Here is a 22,000-nt window from a genome sequence, read left to right on the forward strand (position 1 = left end):
AGCTCAATTCACAGGAATTTTGAAAGACACGTTTTGGACACTTGTTTTACAAATAAGGATGTCCTAATTAAATAATAAGTTCGCATTAATCCTGAATGTTAAGGAATACAATAAATAAGTTTGTATAGCTTTAACATAATACTACCTACTCCTTAGAGTTCAACTGGGAAGGCGCCAACCCACCTATTCATACCTATAACGTAAGGGCTCTACTGCACTGTACTTGAGCAATTTGATAATATATAGACACTTAGACGAAACCAAGTTAGGGCTCATCTACGCGACACATAGATATACGTCCAACTTCAGAAAGGACAGGACTACGAAATATGCATATGACACTGACCACTATCTTATTTATAAGGCAAAATGGATTTGCATCTGCATTTATCCTATACTCATGTTTTTTCAATGCAAGATTGTTATAATTAAATTCATAAAATAACAAATCACAACATATTACACTTCCGCTAAGACACAACAAAGTAAAATAGTCGATGCGAACGATGTACACACTTCGTTACTCATGAACATATTGTTATTGTTTTGTATAAAAATACCTTATCCGGATACTATTATTGCTTTCCTCGAAGACTGGACCCTTTGAATATTAACCGTGGTATTATACAACCGATTGACCGCGTGTGAATCAATCAACAGCCTACGCATTATTTATATAAGTTACTAATAAGGTGATCTATAACGTTATCCACAGTCTACACGATTGATCAAACAATGAAACTAAAATTAAATAACTTACTAAATTACTATTTTATTTTAGACTAACTATCTTCTAAAAGAAGATATTGATTCTACCTTATAATTTTATGCGTATGTTTAGATTTTATTCGTCAACTAAATAACTGTGGTAATTTAAACCATATTATGAGAAACTAGGCGTATGATAAGTATGTAGAAATTTGAAATAGTATTCAGTAAATAAAATAAAATATATGTTTCATCGTAAATTTCTAAGTTGACTATTATATTCATATTGAAAAAGTCACTGAGCGACCCAACAACTTCCTAAATGACATTATTTTGAGTTGAGTAGAGAAATAGTTTGAAGTCAGTTGTATATTTTGTCGAAAAGTTGTTTGTGACGAAAGTAGAAAATGCGTATCCCGTTCAACATGCGTTCAGAGACCATTACAGCCACATGGACATTTGTCAAGTTGTCACCAAATTTAAATACGACAAGATTTATCTGAAATTCATTACATAAGTGTTACAATCATAACTGATTTGGAACACCTGATATAACATTACTACACCTTCTAACTAGAACACAGCAACGCTACATTTCTGTTTTGACAAAAATATGTGAAGCGGCGCCACTGAGTTAACTACCTAAAAATTTACTCATCGTCAACCCATTATTGTCCCACTGCTGGGCACGGATCTCCTCTCAGAATGAGAAGGATTAGGCTATAGTCCACCGCGTTGGCCAAGTGCGTATTGGTAGACTTCACACACCTTTGAGATTTTTCTTTGTATGCAGATTTCCTCACGATGGTTTCCTTCACCGTTTTAGCAAGGGACAATTAATTTCTAATACGCACATAATTTTGAAAAATCAGAGGTGCCTGGGATTAGTACCTCGGACCCCTCGATCCAGAGGCCGAGTTTCTTAACCACTAGGCTATCACTGCTTTTCAAATATACATTTTTTATTGTTCCTACCTGTAGGCAAGTCGTGAATACAGCACACGCAAGGCCAGGTTCCAAGACTAGCTTACAATAGTAAGACCAGTTTTCGATAGGCATTCCATTACTCAATCTTAATTGTAGTTGCTAATGTTGCCTAATGTCGCTGTATCAGCCGTATCTGACACGAGCGTTAAATACGCTTCAATAAAAGTATGCAGTACAAATACTTTCAAATTAACACAAAGGAATATACTCGTTAATGTTTAGAAGACAATATCAATCAGTTTGAAAAACGGGTCGTGACCGCCCTGCCTATTTGGTTCTTTAAGTTTGACCTTCAATAGTCAATGTAGACCCGTCAAACTATCCCGATAAATGTCAGTCAAATAGCTAGGCAAAATCTATATATCAATTGATATTTATTTAATTTCTTGCTATAAAAATGAATATATTATGTAAATGTAGAGGTATTACTTGAAGGATTACTGTAATTATTTATATGAGTAACATCTTCGTATACTTAAAATAAATAATGAAATAAGACTGACACTTTTTCATACCGTTGTTTACTTCCTTAACATACATTCTGACTCATGATCGAAAAAATAAAACCAGCGAAACATCCAGTTGTCCATTTTTGTACATATATAGTCCAGACATGGTCCAAAGATGAATTAAGTGAAGTGCGAATGTTTTGACAGAAAAAATGCGAAAGGAAGGTCGAATTTTGCAGCCATTGAGCCTGGATAAAGTCGATTATAAATTTACAATTGCCCATAAATATTACTGACAAGGCACTCAGATGGGTCCATAAAACCATATACTGTGAAATCAGTAATAATAAAAAATAATATGCAGTTGACACACGTACTTTTCATTATTGACGCATGAATATAATTGTGCATTTGCTGCGGCTATTATTAAACACTATATTAAGTACCTAGAAGGTTCAGTAAACAGGGAGATGGTTCTCAAGAATGCTACCTTGTAAAATGCCATTGCAATTCGAAATCAAAGGCATCAAATAGAAAAACAACAAATTTAAATACAATGCGTACTTTGTACTTGCATTAAAAACTATGCATGCTTTTAATCAAACATTATGAGTTCGTGTACGATACGATCACGTCGCAAGAATCTGTTCTGAATAACTATCATACTTTTTAAATCAGCCATTATTTTCAAATAAGTCCGTCGCACTATGGGAGTCTTATGTTTATCTAGATCTTAGTCCAGTAGATCCAGTGGTAGCTCTGGCTTTTGTTATTTGCTTCATTTTCTACCTTTAAAAGAACATGAGTTTTACCCCAAGGACTAATATAAATTATTAGGTCTATTAGGTTCCCAAACCAACAAAACTAATGTTTAAGAATGAAGCCCTCATATTGATATATCCTTGCTTTACATTTCAAACCAGATCTCTACCTTATACGACTATTACATGGAAATCTATTATCATCTATTTGGAAAGTCTAACGGGATTTAACAGAACACTGCCTTAGTCTTAACTTATCCTATTAACTTTTACCTTTTAAGTCAAAGGTGACCATCAGTGGGATTTAAAGGATGGTAGTGAGGATAAGAAGCCTATTCTGATGTCAATATCTTTCAACCCGCGTGAAGGCCTCTATAATTGTTAATTGGTACATGTTCCAACCAGTATAGTCAGTACCAGTGCTTAGTGTATTAGTCCTTACTCAATTGGTCAAGGGTCACCCATCCAGGAAGCTCGAACTTGCATAATTATGTGTCTTGTTGAGAAATTAATTTATCAGTAATAGCCTTTAGCAAACGGTACCTAACTTAATAAAACTCCTTCTAAGTTTCAAATATTTTTTGTAATTAGACCGATTATAAGTCTAAGCTTTGAAATATGTGACTAAGTACTTACAGATTTATCGATAGGTGTCGATTAATAATGGCTGTTGATTTAAAGATTTCAACAAAGTAAATTACTTTTGAAAGATCAGAGTTGTGAGTCACTATAAGCTCGTATCTATTGAGTCAGTTCCATAAATCTAAGTTCAATAATACACTTGAATTAGTTAATTATTTGCAGTGCTAAATAAATCCACAGATATGGTTTTATTCCAAAATATGTTTCAGCCTGTTTCTTTCTTGATTATTCTTTCTATTATTAAAATAAAGGTCCTAAAACTATTTATAACCAATCCATAAAAGCGCTGTTTAAGTAAGTTCACTTGTTTCCAAAACCAGCCCCAATACCAATAAAGCAAAAAAATACTTACTTACATGAGTCTTTTTAGTTTTTGTAACTTTCAAAATAATTTAAAAATACAAAGCTTTAAATTTTAAGAAATAAACACATCTCCTTACCTACAAAATTTATCAAAACATCATAAAGATCGTCGAATATTTGAGTTTTAATTAAATTCAAACAAAACAAACGAACCAACTTTTAGAGCACTAATAATACTCTTAGATGCAGTATGCATAAGGATTACTGCACAAATGTAATAAACAATCTATCTTCAGTAAACAATAGCTTTCTATATTTCCTGCACTGGTAATTCGTAGTTTTGACACGCGTCTCCTTTATTCTTGGCGGAAATTATTCAATTAGCTCATTTATGAATAGTCACTACCGGGAACCGAGCAATTTAACAAGAACTATAACTTACAACCACTGATTTATTCTCCACAGTTCGTGTTTTATTTTATTTATCGCCCGCTGAAATAAGCAATAAGCTTGGAACAAAAGCTTCTTTAAGATAACGACTGGTACTAAATTGTTGAATTTATTTGTAGACATTTCACAATGTAAAAAATTAACTTGATTTCGTGTACTAATTTAAAAATAGTTTGTATGTTTTGGAAATCTATTGTGTACCCGAATAGCGATAAATGTTAAATTGGTTTAATTATCAGTTGCCTAATCTACTGGTATAGCGTGTAAAATATGTTGCTATCGAGCTTCTAGTACCTACCGCAATACTACAATTTAAAACTTGCATCTAAAGTGGAACAGCAACCATTGCGAAGTAGAAAAAGTTATTAAATGAGCAAAACGTTTGAATTTATTTGTAATATTAGCTCATTAATATTTATATTTGTACTTAAAATTAAAAGTAATAAGATATATGTACTATATTTAACGGTTTAAAGTTCTAGACGCATCTTTTAATGTTTGTAAAACTATTTTAATAAATAAATAACCTATTCTAATGCTTTTGTAGTCTTTTTCTTTTAATTTCTTAAAATCACAGAAATTTACTATGCACAATGCTGGTATTCTACTTTCATTATAGAGCGGTAGTCATTATTTCCTATTTTAAACAATAAGACAAGATTTCGTGTTTCTTACCATGAGTTTGACCATGAGGTGCTACAAGGCGAGGCTATCGCCTCCGGCGAACAGGAGTGTCTCCGCAATTACCGCAACTGTATGCATCATAGCTTTTTCTTAAGAACTTACACTCACCGAGTTGATAATTCATTCGTTAGACTATTGTGCGTTACTTTATTGTAGTTTAAGGATAACTTTGTGTTTATGCAAAATGTTAAAAAAATTAAAACTATTATATTTATATTGATATAATCAAATGTAATCTGTAATCAAAAGAAAGATTTAATAAAATGACTAACCTATATAACACGCCTCTTTTGATATACCCCAAAAGTAATATATAAAACGGATACATTTTTATAGCAATAATGTAATTTGCTAACAGTTAAGATTCTGAATTCTAATATTATGTGGTTACTCTGAAATTTATGAGCATTTCCTTGTTTTTAATTAAAATCAGAGATTATTGAAAGTATTATTTAAACTTCAGTTAATTAAACGCTGTAAGAGTTCTCTCTTTAACTTGAAAATCCTGTTGAATTCGTCGCAACCTAATCCGTCAAACAGAGAGTACATTGCCGGGGCGCGCGCGCCGGTCACAATGGCTGGCGTACAGGCAATACGGAGCAACCTTCGACGGGCACCGCACGCGCGCCGTGATATACATAGATAACTTAAATATAACTTAAATTATATTCTAGTTCAAAATGCTGCAACTGTTCGTTTTCGTGGGCTTGGCTGTCGCGGGACTAGGTAAGTCACTTTCAACTCTTAGATTTGTTAAATGTAGCTTACTTTCAAAGCCTATTTACGACCGGCTTACTTGAATATAATCTGATAAAGTTGACTGACATTACTTAATAAATCGGTATCAGTTAACAGTAAAGTATTTGAAATAAAAATAAAAGTAGTGGAATTGTTTGAAGTGGTTATTTGTAAATAGAGAAATCGTTATCTGTTGCAACATTTACTGTTTCGAATACTAAACTCGAATAAACATTACAACTTTATTTCTTATAGCGGTGAAATACTTATTTATTTACATTATAAGCCCTGTATAAAAAAGCTCTACGAAAATTATCTTAAGAGGACTTTTTAAACCAACTTTTAGTTAAAATTGTCGTGAGATGAAAAGCTATAAATTTATATAAGTATATCTTTGACAATTTTCAAATGAAAAAAAATAAGTTTATTTGAAGGTCGTTGTAAGTTGCGACTAAAAAAAATTCAGGCGTGACCTTAAATAAGACCTCGCTTTTATTTAGGGATATTAGGGTTAGCTCAGACTAAATTTGAAGAACTTTTTGTAGATGTAGCTACGTCTTTAAAAGTTTACTCTCAATCCGAATCCTGATGTAATAAAACTTTATCTCTCTTAAAGTTAATAATATAATAAAATATAATAAAACTTTATCTCTCTTAAAGTCGACTTGAAGTATCCATCCGGTAAAATATTACAAATTACTATCCTCATTCATAAATTGACTACATTATTGCTACAAAAAGTTATTAAGACTCCACCAGCGTACCTAGTGACCTTTCATAATTGTACCTACCGAATAAGATGTATAAGAAAATTAACAAGTAAACAAGATGTTTCTGAGAATGGAAACAAATCTATTCATGTTATAGTTAATTATTTATACTCGTACATAAACAACCTTCACGTAATAGCTAAGCGTTTAGAGTTGCATATGCTTAATGAATTGCATTACCTAAGTTAATATTAGAGAGTAAATTACTATGCTATATAATTAACGACTGGCCTTCCCTTCGTCCGTGTACGGATATATAAACTGCAGTTTTGAAACGAAAGGACAATACCGAGATATTAATTAACATCAAAGTTTTTTGAAATAACTCACGTATGTTCGATTCTGAGAAATTAAGAATTCTGAGAACCGCTACGCGAGCCGTTCTATTTAAGTTTGATAATTGTGGCAAAGAAAAGTTTCGTTGTTCGTGTATAAGCACGTTTAAATTAAGGATTTCTCCTTTTATTCTGAATGCATTCTATGTTGTAGTGCATCGCCTCAATCTAAGATCGACTTCTATTCAACCGAATTTAACCTATCATTTTTTTAATTGAGTGAGACAATCTTTGTAAATACCGTTTTAAAGTGAATTAGATGTTTATTACACTACATTCCATGCATTTAAAAAAAATAAGTCCTGCACCCTTTAAAACATTTTATTATCGATATGCAACTATCCGAATATCAATATGTGGTCTTATCTTAGTTTAAGTGATCTTTGTATCACCTTATTGATACACATAGTGATTTAGCTGGAACACTTGGTATCCTTTAATATTAAGTACTCGTACATATCGTACGTTTCATTTGGTCCAATTATCAAAAGCCTTATAAAGTATTGTTATTGTTTCTTATAACGGTAATATATCTATATGCAAATTCTTTCCCCATGGACACAGCCTGGAATTGATAGCCTAGTATGTACGCAGTGTAACCCGGTTACCTTTCAAAAAATAAATTTATTCCAGTAGTCGCTACGTGCTTCCTTTTATAGGTTTTGAGTGGCTATTGTTTACAGTAAAGTGTAATTACAGTTAGTATTAATATTCTTCACAGCATTCGTAATTATATTAAAAAATGTGTATTGACATTAATTATTTTTATGTGCGTATGAACATTATTATGAGTGTCCATTTTAGACCTCTTTATTTTATTTCTGCCTCATAACAGCAGCGTTAAGCGCTGCTGTGTTCTAGTTTGAAGGTTGTGGTCAGGGAGACATAATTTTCCGAGGCGTTCCAGCTTAGTCCTCAGGGGCAGCGGCGCGTCTGTGGCCGACCTCAGGTAGGAATATCTAATCCTATCTGGGTTTGATTACAAATGTCCACGGGCGGCAATAGCCACTTACCATCAGGTGGACTGCATGCACCCCTGCTACTCCTATATCATGAACAAAAAAACCTTTAGGTGATTCGCCTACAAAACGCCATAATTCAAATTTGCTCTGTACTAATAGTGTACCTCACTCGTGATTTGGTTTGACACATGACGAGTATTTAGTGATAGCACTGCATCTGTAATTGACCTTCGAGTAGGACTCATGTCCTAGTTCGTGATACTTAAGGATGTTCATGAGCTGCAGATTCTCAACATTTTATTAACTATGTACGACTTTAACGTGTATTACATTAAAATTAGATGTATTTTTTATTTTAAGAAATAAACATACGAGTACAAGTTCATGATCACATAAAGGTTACTTTCAAAAGGGCCATCATATTTGATTACCTTCTTTAATTATCAGCTACCCCTGTCAATTTAAATTAGGTTTATTGAGCATTAAATAAATATTTTCATTATTTTCTTTCAATTATAACAGTGATTTTAATATTCAACTTCAGTCTTTCCGATAATACATTGGTTTTAGTAAATTAATAAAAATATCAATCTACACTTCCCTTGTCAAGGCTTTAAAATCCTTAATCAGACTGATAAATTTATCAATCGGTGAAGGTGTTGCGTTGCCCTTTGTGGCCAAACAGCCGAATGATGTTATACCAAAGTTATGTGGTGTGAATGTCAAATTCCTTTTCCACTTTACGAGGATTATGAAAGTAAGCTCCCAAGGACAGCTGCAAATTCCAAGTTGTGGTTACAGCCGCTTAACTTGCAATTACGTTTATACATTACAAAATATAGAACAGGGGCAGGTCATATAATAAACCTACCCACATTTATGTAATGGTATCGTTTAATATTATCGCAATCACTAAATCCGAATCGGTTCAAATTGGACCATAATTGAAATGCACTTCCGTGTTCAAGACACGTTGAGATAAGTAGTAAATGACATACCTGCTCGAAATAAGGTATTGTGGCGCCGTTCTCTGAACAAAAATCTTTTGTTTTTGTTTTTATACTATATACTTAATAAGAATAGACTGCATCGGATAGTTATACTATATACTTAGTAATGAATAAGAATAGACTGCATCAAATAGGATATTAATGCAAAAAAATCTAATTAAGCCGTCCTATCCTAAGACTTTAGTCCTAAAAATTTTAACGATCTTTTAAACTCCGAATAAGTTGGCAGATTGAGTTATTCATACATGCAAAATTTATGTTTTAACTATACTGGACACCGTCGACACCGTGGTCTAGATGATAATTAATTTCATTTTATATTATCTCAACCACATCAAACATTTAAAGTTTGTAGAGACCTTCGTGGTTCGACTCCGGAGATAGAACCGCAAAACTTTATGCTGTTATATGCGTACTGGTTTCAAGGGTTTTAGAGGTAGCAATGCATATGTGATTAACCTCTGACTGACTAGTCCTGTTTGACTTTATTATGGATATACGGTTACCACTTACCATCAGGTGAACTACATGCTAATTTACTATGCCAAATATATAAAAAATACTCTAAAATGTACATAGATGGTCAAACTCATCGCTCTACCTACCGTAAAAGGCAGAACTATGTGTACAGGGCCAGCTACTCTGAATACTTTACCACTTATATAAACCAATATATACAATGTTTACTACAATGTGATACGCAAAGTGCTACTGCAAAATGCTATTTAATTGCAAGGTGTGTATAAGTAGGTGTGGCGGTAATATCCGTACATACCAACAAGAAGAGTTATACCACTTTTAAAATACGACATATTCCATTTTGGTAATTGGCGCAATGTATATGTTATTTAAATTACAAAATGCTTTTATAAGTTACCAGTTCATAAAGAAAGAATTCGAAACAAGGTTTTTATTTAACAACTATCGAAAGCTCGCTTTAAAAAGTTGTTAGCTGTCTGCGGGGAGTAATGTTTTCCTAGTGACGTAAATACATGCATGTATCTGGGTTGGTATGTCTCATTCTTCGGCACCCCCTACAGCTCAAACGGCTTGATGGATTTTTAACCGACTTGCATAGGAAAGAGATTTTGGTATATTTGTAATGCCGCGGCCGATTGACATGATTTATGTTATGCGGCTAGTTTCACAGGGGAAATTTCTCATTTCGTGGAAATTGAAAAGTGTTTACCAGTTTTCCTGGAAAATCAGAAAACCGAATTTATTTACTCACTGGAATAGCTCACGTACTTCTGAATCAATTTGATTTTTTTCTTTCCATTTCATAGGTGTTTTAAAGGGGTTCTTTCGTACCTTGTCATAGATCCTTACTAGGTCTGATGATGGGATCTTTGTGTTTGTAGTGAAACTCTTCATTATCTCCTTAGTTTTTACCTATTTTAAAATACTCTAGAACTAAGGGTTCCGCTGTTGAAATCACATTATTGTTACAATTTTTCATTTACATTAAATAAGTATTAGTTAAGAGTAAATTGTTGTTTATCGTGATTTTTCTGTAAGAATAATTATTTTGTTTTAATGTCTAATCATAAAAAATTAAGATGAGGTTTATGATTAGTCATTACACTTTTATAGTATTTAGTTTATTAGCTGAAGTTATAAAGAAAACATTTTTATTGTTAGTGTCTAAATTAATGTTTATTACGACTAGACTTAAAATTTTACTACGTACTATAATTTATTACTATATTCTAAACAAGTTGTATTCATTGAAGGTCTTGCAAATCAAAGCAGGAGACAAAAATGACAGGAAATATACTGTTTTATTTTTACAAAATTATTTAATGTTATTAAAATAAAATTATAATAAAAAGAACAAGCGGACATTTTATTTCAATGGAAAATAATATAAACAGTGTATAGACGAAAAAAAGTTTACAAACATAATTATAAAGAACAACTTCAAAAAAATGATATATCGTTACAATAACATCTACTGTCGACTTTGAAGTTCAACGTTACTCATTACTAATTTGGAGTAGATTGTAACTTAGTTTCAATGTTACTAACAACTAACTTATAAATTAGTTATTTTCGCTGAACGTACCTTGGTTACCTACTGTGAGTACAGAAACATTTGGGAGCTTGCAAGTGGTTGCAGTAATACTTGCTCTCCTTCACTGCGTAGCCGCAAGGTGGCCGAACCCGTTAGTAGCTTGGCGGAACGATATTGAACTGTCATAAGAGTTGACAGAAAGAGAAGTAACGCTGTTCCTTTCTCGATGTTACGTGATTTGACATGTCATAAATTAGGCCTTTATAAAGAAAGGTAAATTTGCTCAATATTTGGTACCGGTTGTTTTATTGCTAAAATTAACTGTCTACTTTAGCCTGATTTAAAAATAAGTTTGTATTTTTTGTTGGTATTTTTTATAACTCGAATTTAGATGTATGTTTGTAAATTTTAATTTGTTTTATGAAGTATGTTAAATTAATATGTACATCTGTATAGGGTACATAGTCTACTAATATATCGAATTCAGACAAAAATAATCATTTTTTACATTGAAAGTTGACGAAGCAACGTAATAAATAAAACTTATAAATGCAAAAAAAATCTAAGTCAATGTTATGAAGTGCTTATTAAAGGATTGTATTTTTTGAGTTACTTGTGATTAAGTAAGTAAATTGTAACAATAATCTGAAAAACTTACAAAAAATATCACTCTAACAAACTATGACAAATTTAAATACGCATTATATTTTACAGTTTTTATTAAGCGTATTCGCTTAATTGTAAATCAAAACAATTGTTATACACGTAAAATTCGTATGTTTACATATGTCGGCGCTTCACACGGGCCTCTGACATGCACCTGTCATGTGCACATCCGAGGTGTAATCCAACTAACGCGGGTCCCTCGCCTTTCACTCACGCATCCCAACCACTGTTGAGTGTTCCAGTAATTTCCTAATGCATGTTTTGCAAGGGCAATTTTAGTATTGAACGCTGTCACGGCATCGCCTTTTCGAAACCCACACCGTAGCTTGCAATGGCCTGTGTAAATAGCGTTAAATGGACCGAATTCGGTAATCAAGTCCGCAAAGTAATTTGCAACTAGCCTTGTTAGTTAGTACACAGATATGTTGAACGGAGGAAAGTGATAAATGGATCGCTGCAATATCGAGAGCGTATTGGTTCAGCAATGAACTTGCATAACTGTGCGGTGCATAAATGCGACAGTTGCGTCACTGAGCTTGCTCGGTCCGTGGATAGTTGACAATATTGATAATATTTCAGGAGCCTTCCTTACTGCTGATGTGCTTTGCCATTTTAATCTCTCCATCCACTTGATGCCATGGATATTTGAGATTACTTCAAATAGCATATTTTTTCTAAAGATTATGAATCCCTCAATTGTTCGACCCTGAAATCACCTCCACCATACCTATAACGACTGTACTTAAAACTATTCTATTTTAGCTTAGAGTGTTACCTATAATCAGCCAAGTAACCTTAATGTACTCCTGAGATTAGATATCGGAATGTATGATTCCTCCGCCTATACCTTATCTTTCGCCCATTATTTAAATCTAATTAACATTGTCTAGCCCCATATGATTAAAATATAATAGTTTATAAAAATAGACTCCACTAATTAATCAAACAAGGAAAGACAAAGATCCAATAGGCATTAAATTCAGTTTTCTATAGCCTTAGAGACCGCTTATTATTGCCGGCGTCTCGAAACTTCAATTATATAAGCGCTTTATATGACCACAAAAAGTTAATATGAATTAAGTTTTTATTCAACAGTTACTTTATAATCCGCTCTATTAACGAGCACCAAATATTGTTTTGCATTCATCATAATGACTAGACCGTCTGGGTCAACCCAATAAGAAATCCATTTGAGTTATCCTCATATTATTAAAGTGTCTAACGATGGACTCAGATAAATAAGATGATTGATTGCTTTGTTTTCTTAGGAACTGCAACTCTTGCTCATTTTCCTGTCAATCATTGTTGTTGAAATTTCGTGGATAATGTGTTTGTTTTGCTCAAATAACAATATCTTCGCACAAACAAACACTAAAGTTCATTTTGAATTAAATCTTAATGTGTTTTGATACTCTTAAATCATTTTAAAGTAAACTCAGTTAGATTATTAAAGATTAATTTTGTAACTAAAAGTTATCATATGTATTGAAACAAATTGTGGATTGTATTCGTTATGTATACGCTTCTTATACAATTAGTTAGTATGGTAGGAAATGAATATATATGATTCCTTATATACTGTATAGTTTAAAGTGAAAATAAAGTACTATAGTTCCAATAAATATTTTAGGCACAATATAGCACTAAGTTAAATACGATACTTTGAGAGATAGGCACCAAATGTATGTCGGTAATTGAATTACAAGCGTTAGAGCCTTGATCTGAAGTATTCTCTTACTTTTATAACATTCGTAGGTTTGGACCAAAACAGAGCCTTTAAAGGTAATGATTAAAATTACGAACCTGTGCCGCTATATCTGTAACTCATAAGATAAATATTAATTAATTCTAATAAAATATGGTATAGAATCCGCGTAATACGATATTGCAGCCATTTTATTTCATGGTAGATATTCTCAGTTATTTTACACCGCAATTAAATATATCTTTATTAATAATTCTCAAATAAAGGAAGAAAAAAGTTGTCTAGTGTTAACATTTTAATATTATAATGTTGTACCTTACTGTATTATTAGGATGTGAACAAGTATTACTAATCCTACCAATTTTTGCCTGCACAATATTCAAAATTTGCCAATTTTTCTAGACATAAATGACCACATTTACGTCTTTGATAGGAAAAAAATGGTTAAATTTGATAATTACTAAGATACATAATTCAAAGTTAAGCTACCAATATGCTTGTGATTTTGTATCGTTCCCTATGAGATGATGGTCATTCCCCTATGTATTGTTACGTTACAATGTCCGTTTACCACTGAATAGAGTGCTAGCTGTTCGCCTGCTCATTTCCATAAAAATCACTCTGTAACAAAATTTGCTGGATAATTGCAAGTTTCGTAAAAACTTTGTTTCGCTCTAATTGCTAAATTATTTTGCTACTAGATTTCGTGTCGTGAATTTGGTTAGCAGTAGTTTATTGTATAATGTCATGTACGAGTCAGAGCGTGGTTTATAGGTGGTAAAATGTTAGTCGATGTCAGTGGTACCACACTTATTGTAGTCCGGTTTATGTAGAGCCTAGCGCCCGAAATTAATATGAATCTATCCAAGTTTTGTCTACCGCCGATCGACGTATTTTGACAATTTGTAGCAAGCAAATTAAATACTCTGGTAGAACAAAAAGGCAAATTGTCATATCTTTGGTAGTCAAAACCTTGGATAAAATGTTCATAAGGGGTATAGGCAGTGTTACACTACGCTTGCTTACTTAGTCCTAAGTGGTATCAGCACTTCCGTATTCGATTTGGAATACGACTTATAAACACCAGGTGGTCTACTGGCATAAGATTGTAAGAATTACAACGATTACAATACAAGAAAAACATTGGACCACTTACAGAGTAACTTTTTAGTACAGATTTTCAGAAAGCAAAAACAGAGAATAAAAAATTATTGTAATGAAATAGATTTTAACAAAACCGTTTAGTTAACAGTTAGTCTGTTTAAGCTAAAAATAATGTTTACACATCTTGCAAATATTATTTTATTATTTTTTCCCCTTTTAGAGATTGTTAAAGGTGACTATATGTAGTTAGAAACATGACATAAAACATTTTTAGAACGATTAGCTATTCTTTAAGCTGGCGTAATTTAATTAAAATTTACATCCCCACAAAGCTCACAGATTTAACATTTCTATGTAGAAGAATATTATTTTTATTTTGAATTTTATTTTTAGATAATTTTTTTCAGTTTCAGGTCAAGAGTACGATTGCCCGGAGAAGAGCGGTTTCTACCCGGACCCTTACCAGTGCGACCTTTATTACAAATGCAGCAAAGGTCAGTATCGTGCGTCCAAAGGTCACGTAAAAGTCACTTACCGTATGCACATACTCATTGCATTTACGTAACGCATCTATGAGACTACAATGAGTTTTGTGAATCTCATTGGGCAATCCATTGTGGCGTCAATCTCGCTTCACAGTTGTTAGGTGTTAAGTTTAGTTGTTAATCTTCTTTTGATTGTCGAGAAAAGGTTAATCAAGCTATAGTATTAAGATGTGGCTCAATCTAACAGCGGCATATCAACAACAATAGCGTTGTTAACATTAATTCAGTGCACAACAATAAAGTTCCGTGTAAGATTATTTCATGTCACTCAGGAATCTGTCAGTTTGATTCGTTTTTCTTTTTTTCAAGCTATAACTGTATTGGCACGCTATGGCCCATCTATATACTATTAATTGCTGTAAAAACTCACGACAAAATCTTCTAAAAGTAAAGATTGAACTACGAATATTTGCGAAAGAAATATCTTCGGTTTTGATTAAAAGTGTAAATGTTAATTATGCACGATTGTATTCTGAAAACCTATAAATTCTTTTACAACTCCACAATCTATAAATACAACATCTAAATATATAAGGCAGTATTGTTCCTTTCAATCGAAACCTTCGCAGATATGATCGCTGCATATGTCGAGTCTGGTGAATGGGACTGAATGTCAAATGATGAGCGCTATGCACAAACACAGTAATTCGTTCAATATGGTTATCATTACGACTAGATGTTATTGGTGCATGGTAAATTGCCCTATACACGGCCCATGAGCGATAAACTGTGACAAGAGCTTAGAGTAAAATTTTTCGTAATATTCTGAAAGGCGTCATCAAATGCCGTGTAATAAACTAGTAGATTAAACTATTATATAAGTTAACTAATATTATAAGTATTACTTAAAGATCCGAAGAAGATAGGACTCTTATCTAATGACAAATATTCATGAATTTAATTATTACATTTGCATGTCCGATATACAAAAATATAATATGTTAAAAAAAACTATTGACACTTCAGATATATTGTAATTAACAATAAGTAATCGCCACACAAGTACCTTAACCAGGAGTTTTTACGTTTCGACAAATATGACTGTTTTGGTATTTGTTTACGTATTGGCCCATATGATTTCCTAGTTCTGACACGATCCGCTAGGGGCGCTGATTGGAATTTGTATGGGCAAATACGTAAACAAATGGTAAACAAATACCAAAACAGTCATATTTGTCGAAACGTAAAAACTCCTGGTAAGGGTAAAGTTAACATTTTCATTGAATTCCTTTAGATGTTTCTTATGGTATACCAAACATAGTTTTATAGCAATCCAACGGTATATTGCACAAAATAAAATAGAAGTGTTAAAGGTCGTTGAGTGTCAACTAATTAACTTATACGAACTTTAACTTTCCTACTTGAAGAAGTACCGTATTTGATTAGCGATAAGTTGTATATCTGGCTATAATGTCACACAAGACTTATAGCTTGTTTCTCGTATTCGATAGGTTGATACCCTTATGAAGTCGGTTGCAACAGCAGGGTTATTGAACTTTGCATGACTCCTCTCTATTTATTGATGATTGATTGTGTATATACATTATGTGCTACGTAAATATTCTATTGAGTTAAGTAGTTTTTTACACGTAAGACTTGTTGGCTAACGAAACTAAGGTCATTTACATCACTGTAGACAGTAGATTCAATTGACTCTACATTATGTATATAGACACTTTTCTTTCTAAATATATAAATATCTTTATTGCTCTCTCTAACTGTTTCTTAGTAAGTAGTAGTAAATAAGTACTTACATAGGAGCATGTAATGAAATTGCGAAACTTCCATAGCATAAAGATATGTATATCCTTTATTTATGACGAACTTGTAATTTAGGGTTATATTTAGGTAAATACCAAAAATACACACACCGGCAATTCATATATTGCAGCTCATAGTGAAGGCCAATTTTGATACATGTACGAGTATGGTCAAGCCTAAAGCCTTCTGTATACAGACTTGTCCACACACTACATTGGTAATTTAAAAAAAAACTTTCGCTATACAAAATATCCTCAAAAGAATTTCGAAACTGTGCAATTTAAATAGTTCCCATAGAAAACGTGAAAACTTTTAAGCAGAGCATTCGCGACGAGAATATTAATGCCAGATTTCTAACATTCTAGAAATGTGGGTTCCGATCGCGTGAAAACACCCAAGAGCATCGGTTACATGTTGTGAATATAAAGCACCCAGCTCTAGAGAAATAATGAAGGTGACAAACTGCTCTAAATGTAATTTGTTTGTGTGTCTTTTTACCTGCCTGCGGAGCATAACATTTTCAGAGCGTATATATGTATGTCTGCAGCCCAAACGGCTTGACAGATTTTAACATATGTGGTGTTGTTTGTTTCGTCATAATTATGGGAGTGACAAAAACCGTATTTTTAAGGTGTTTTTCTATTGTAATAATTCTCTAAAATACAATATAGAAGTTACAAGCGAGTATGTAGTCATCTGATGATAAATGCCCACTGTAACCCAAGGTTGTGTGTAATAAGCAAAACAATTGGAGGAATCCCTGAGGCTGACCGCCAACACGTTCTACCTTTGAGAAATTGAAACAACCCCTATGAGTGTATCTGCCTTACCTCGGCCTTTAAGCCAGGACACAGCAAAAGTATTTAAAATTGGAAATACTTTATTTACTACTTCTGTATCATAAGAATACATGAAACCAAGGTATTTGCAATCATCTTACAGCGTAAAATATTAAGTCTGTCGCCTCATAATTTTTGCCAATCGGCAAAAAATATGTTGTCTACTAAAACACGTTAGAAAATAATTTGGATTCAATACACCGTGACATTATAAGTCCAAGTTATGGTTGTTTATTTAGGTCTCAAAATTTATCAATTGATTTAATAATTGAAAAGTGGCTGTATCGCTTTCTGTAGTTTGCGCACAAGTCTCTCTTCAAAACTAGAATAGTTTTGGATGGTCGCCCACGCTGCCTCAATGTTGATTAAAGTATGAAAGAATGAGTTAACGACTGCCTGTGTTGGATGTTTCCAAACCGATAAATAACATGAACAAGGCAGTGTGACAACTATTTTAGCAATGAAAACTGTGTCCAACAGCTTGACATGCCCGATTAAGCAAAGAAGTGCATTTGGGTATTAGCCACCTTGCAGTCACCCATCCGGTGACTTCTAAACGCGCTCATAGGTTATATCTACGTCAAGGTGATACGCACACGTCATAGTAGTAATAAATAATTGCCTAATGGTCAACTTATTTGTCAGAAGTAATAAAGTCCTTCGAAAGTTTCTAATTAGGTGTAGACTGTATTTTTATTGCTAATTTAATACCGCTCTATGCCAACTTACTGCAAGAAAACTTCAATCTTATTTGGGTTTGATCACGCAGAAGTGATCACTTAAGACCTATAAGTTATTTCCTAATACAAATTAATTTAAAGGTTTCCTAACATATTTACTTTATACATAATTTCTATTTTCTAGGTAAGTCAGAAGTAAGGCTCTGCCCCGACGGCCTGGTCTTCTCCGACGAGAACACCGGCAAGGAGCGCTGTGACATCCCGTCTAACGTAGACTGTGGAGACAGAAAGGAATTGCGTAAGTATATTTGTTAATTATTTTGTTATAATTATTTATTCCATTTCTTAAAACTTTTCAGATAAAATTACATTTACAATAAAAAAATAATTTTATGATGCTTATCAGTTTATTTTAATGGTTTTTGTTTGTTTTAAATTACATATACTTATCATTTACAATAATTTATTTTTAACAAGCGCTTTTCTTTTCAATTATTTTTTACGCTATTTTTAGGCATATATTTCAAAGGATTTAATACTTACTTACAATCATGATTATTTTTCAAATTTCAGAGGAGGCAAAACCAACAAAAGGATGCCCGCGTCAAAACGGATACTTCAAGCACCCTGATCCTCAGGTAACCTTCATTTAATTAATTTTTACTTCAATCAAATTGAAAGGTATATAGAACTCTCTATAAATTAACACGTAAGCTAACTTTGTATATTTGTACGTAAGTTAATTTTGTTTAATTGGTTTTGTTGATTTTTTTATCCAGGCCTGTGACAAGTTCTACTACTGCTCGGACGGTGTCCCCAACGAGCTGCCGTGCCCTCCCGGTCTGTACTTCGACGAGGAGACCTCCAACTGTGACTGGAAGGAGTCCGTTCAGCGCACCTGCGAGCAGTTGACCAAGGGTTTGTGCAATATTCCCGTTGAATCATTATTTAGTTTTATCAACATTGACACACTTTAAATCTACATTGACGAGGTATGTTGGAGACTGCTCAAACATTTCAGAATAGTTATAGGGCGAAACCATGCCCAGAAACAGGCAAAAAAGTATTACAGCCGATACAATACAATACATTTTTTTTATTTGTATACACATACATAATGTAAGATGCACTGAGTTGCAACCAATAAGTGTTGCTTGAATCCGAAATGTAATATCACAAAGTATTAACCATCTTGCCGAACTTGTCGCCATGCTAGTATGACGGTGAATGTTTCCTTGTTACTGGTGGTTTTACTACATCTTTTCTATCACAACAATAGTGGTGTAATGGCCTATCACAAGAAAATGACAAAAGAAAAAGATCGTCAATATTTAATTTTATTTTTACAAATAGTTACTTTTTGTGTTGCTTGAATAAAGATGACTGTTTCATTGATAAAGTGTAGCCTCCTTAGCTCATGATCGTTCAGAAGAAATAATATGGCAATTAAATGTTAATATTTTGAATCTAAAACAAAATAGAGTAAATCAATCTATTGACAAACCTTGGTGTAATGTTTACGAATAAGAAGGTAAAGAATGCCCAAATTAGCAAATTTAGATGATTCTGAATAAAACCTCTCGTATGCCTAATTCTCATTGTGGTCTTTATCCGCCTTCAAATTCTTGAATTTTTTTTTTATAATACATTTTAATACTTACTTTACATTTTCACAATACTTGTATGAAATAATATGTTATGTATCTACTTCGATACATACGAGTACATGAATAATTAAGAACATAATATAAATATCCTCCAGATGTCCTTGACGACGGTTTCTCCTGTCCTGACGGCGAGGTGATGGGCCCCAACGGTCGCGCGCTGCCTCACCCCACCTTCCCTCATCCTGAGGACTGCCAGAAGTTCTACATCTGCAGAAACGGCGTGCAGCCCCAGAAGGGAAGCTGTCCCTCCGGCAAGGTGTACAATGAAGACACCTTCATGTGTGACGAGCCTGAGAAGGTGGCTGGATGGTAAGTGGTTGTGATTTTTAAAAATAAGGGGTATGTCTCAGCCGTTGGGATATAATCATATTTAAAATTGGCAAACATACGTTATAGAACAGTTGAAGAATCTACATAATACATAACTAGGATCTAAGAGATCCAAGAGACTTAATTAACATCGAAAAATATATGATTACTAGTAGGTACTGTATAAATAATTTAACCAACTGTAACCTCCTATAACTATAACATACGTACTAGGAAGCATTTAATTGATGATTTTATGTACATTTTGTCAAAAAGAATGTTAAAGAGTATAATGTAAAATTTTATCGAATTTGTAACACAAGTCTGGAATTATTTTTGGAAAATCTACCTAAAATTAACAGTGATAATAGCGTTGGGTTTCATACCCATGAACGTTGTGTGTAGCTAAAGGTTTCCATATACCTAATCTATTCTGTTTTCTTGCAGTGAAAACTACTACGAAGGCCAGCCTCAAGATAAAAACAAACTACCGAAGAAAGCGTAATTCCTCTATAATTTTAAGCCCTCTTAGTTATAAATTATGAAATAAATAGTAATAATATATTGTTGTTTTATTATAAGCATAAGAAGCGCTAACCCCCTACATTAATATATTTAAATTTCGTAGAATTAAATATGTATGTGAAACGTAAAGCGATTTATAAATAGTTTCAAAATAAGTATAAGTAAGTTTCTAAATGTAAATATTTTTATAAATGGTGTACTACCAAGAAGTAGCAGACGAGCATGCAGTCCACCTGATGGTAAGTGGCTACTACCGCCCATGGACATCTGTAATCAACCCCAGATAGGATTAGATATTCCTACCTAAGGTCGGCCACAGATGCGCTGCTACTAAGGACTAAGCTAGAAATCCTCGGAAAAGTCTGTCTCCCTTACCACACCCTTCAAACCGGAACACAGCAGCGCCTAACACTGCTGTTATTAGTTAGAAATAGGTGTGGCAGTGGTGCTGCCGGAGTCGAACCACAAAGGGTTCTATTGCTGGACGTAGGCCAAGTAGTAGTAGGATATTACAATACAGGAAGTTCACTTAAGCGCATTAATAATTTCAGTAGAATAAAATAGCAGAAAGATTTTGTCCACCCATCTTCTCTATCTGATCCTTTAGTCCTTACTTATAACACTTGACTCATAATAACGTCTTACAAACGTAATGATAACGAATATATAAGACGCATAACTCGTTGAATAAACTAAACAGATACATCATCTCAAACACTTTCTGCATTCGCAGTATAACTTAGCACTTACATCACTTTGCACCTTACCAATGACTTTCTTTCACTTCCACAACCACCACAAACACTTCGTTGCATTTTAACAAGTGTTTTCATCATTGTCTTGTCACGTCGTTATGTCGTGAGTTTTAAAGTTAACGTAACCATTATTATCGGCATTAGTTGTGACATAGTATAAAGTAAGATTTTATAGGAATAGTGTTAAGGATGTGGAACTTTACTGTAGCATGAATAAGTTATCTTGATATGAACATTATAGTTACTTTTCTTGAAATAAGATTTGGTATAACTTCTCAATCTAGTTTGAGTATTATTTTACATTCACCTGACTCGAGATATATTTTAAATTGGATAATATCATACTGCTTTTAAATTGTCCAAAAATATGAATAGTTGGTACAAACCATTCTATGTCCTTTAAACGAGGGCACCACCATGCCCATGGGTCATGCATACATTGAGGTATGCTCCCAGTGTATTCCCACACGTTGTTCCAATACGGATTTTGGGAGAATACTCCTGTAATGTATACTTAAAATTCTAAAGTTGCCTCAAAACACTACCCTCACGTCAGAGGATCATCATCATCATCATCATCAACAACCCATTACTGTCCCACTGCTGGGCACGGGTCTCCTCTCATAATGAG

At 33.3% G+C, this 22,000-nt stretch overlaps 1 protein-coding gene across 1 annotated transcript; it reads left to right on the forward strand.

Annotated features, from left to right (window-relative positions):
• Positions 1–5,572: 5,572 nt before the first annotated feature.
• Positions 5,573–20,651, forward strand: LOC140746930 (protein obstructor-E). The gene is made up of 7 exons (XM_073079092.1): positions 5,573–5,710; positions 14,696–14,782; positions 18,298–18,411; positions 18,687–18,751; positions 18,893–19,031; positions 19,876–20,089; positions 20,537–20,651. Exons 1-7 carry the CDS (start codon positions 5,665–5,667, stop codon positions 20,592–20,594), a joined length of 723 nt encoding a protein of 240 aa, XP_072935193.1. The 5' UTR covers positions 5,573–5,664; the 3' UTR covers positions 20,595–20,651.
• The last annotated feature ends 1,349 nt before the right edge of the window (positions 20,652–22,000 follow it).

This window comes from Epargyreus clarus, unplaced genomic scaffold, assembly GCF_041222505.1.
Source record: "Epargyreus clarus isolate Ecla_fem2 unplaced genomic scaffold, WU_Ecla_fem_2.2 ptg000014l, whole genome shotgun sequence".
NCBI lineage: Eukaryota > Metazoa > Arthropoda > Insecta > Lepidoptera > Hesperiidae > Epargyreus > Epargyreus clarus.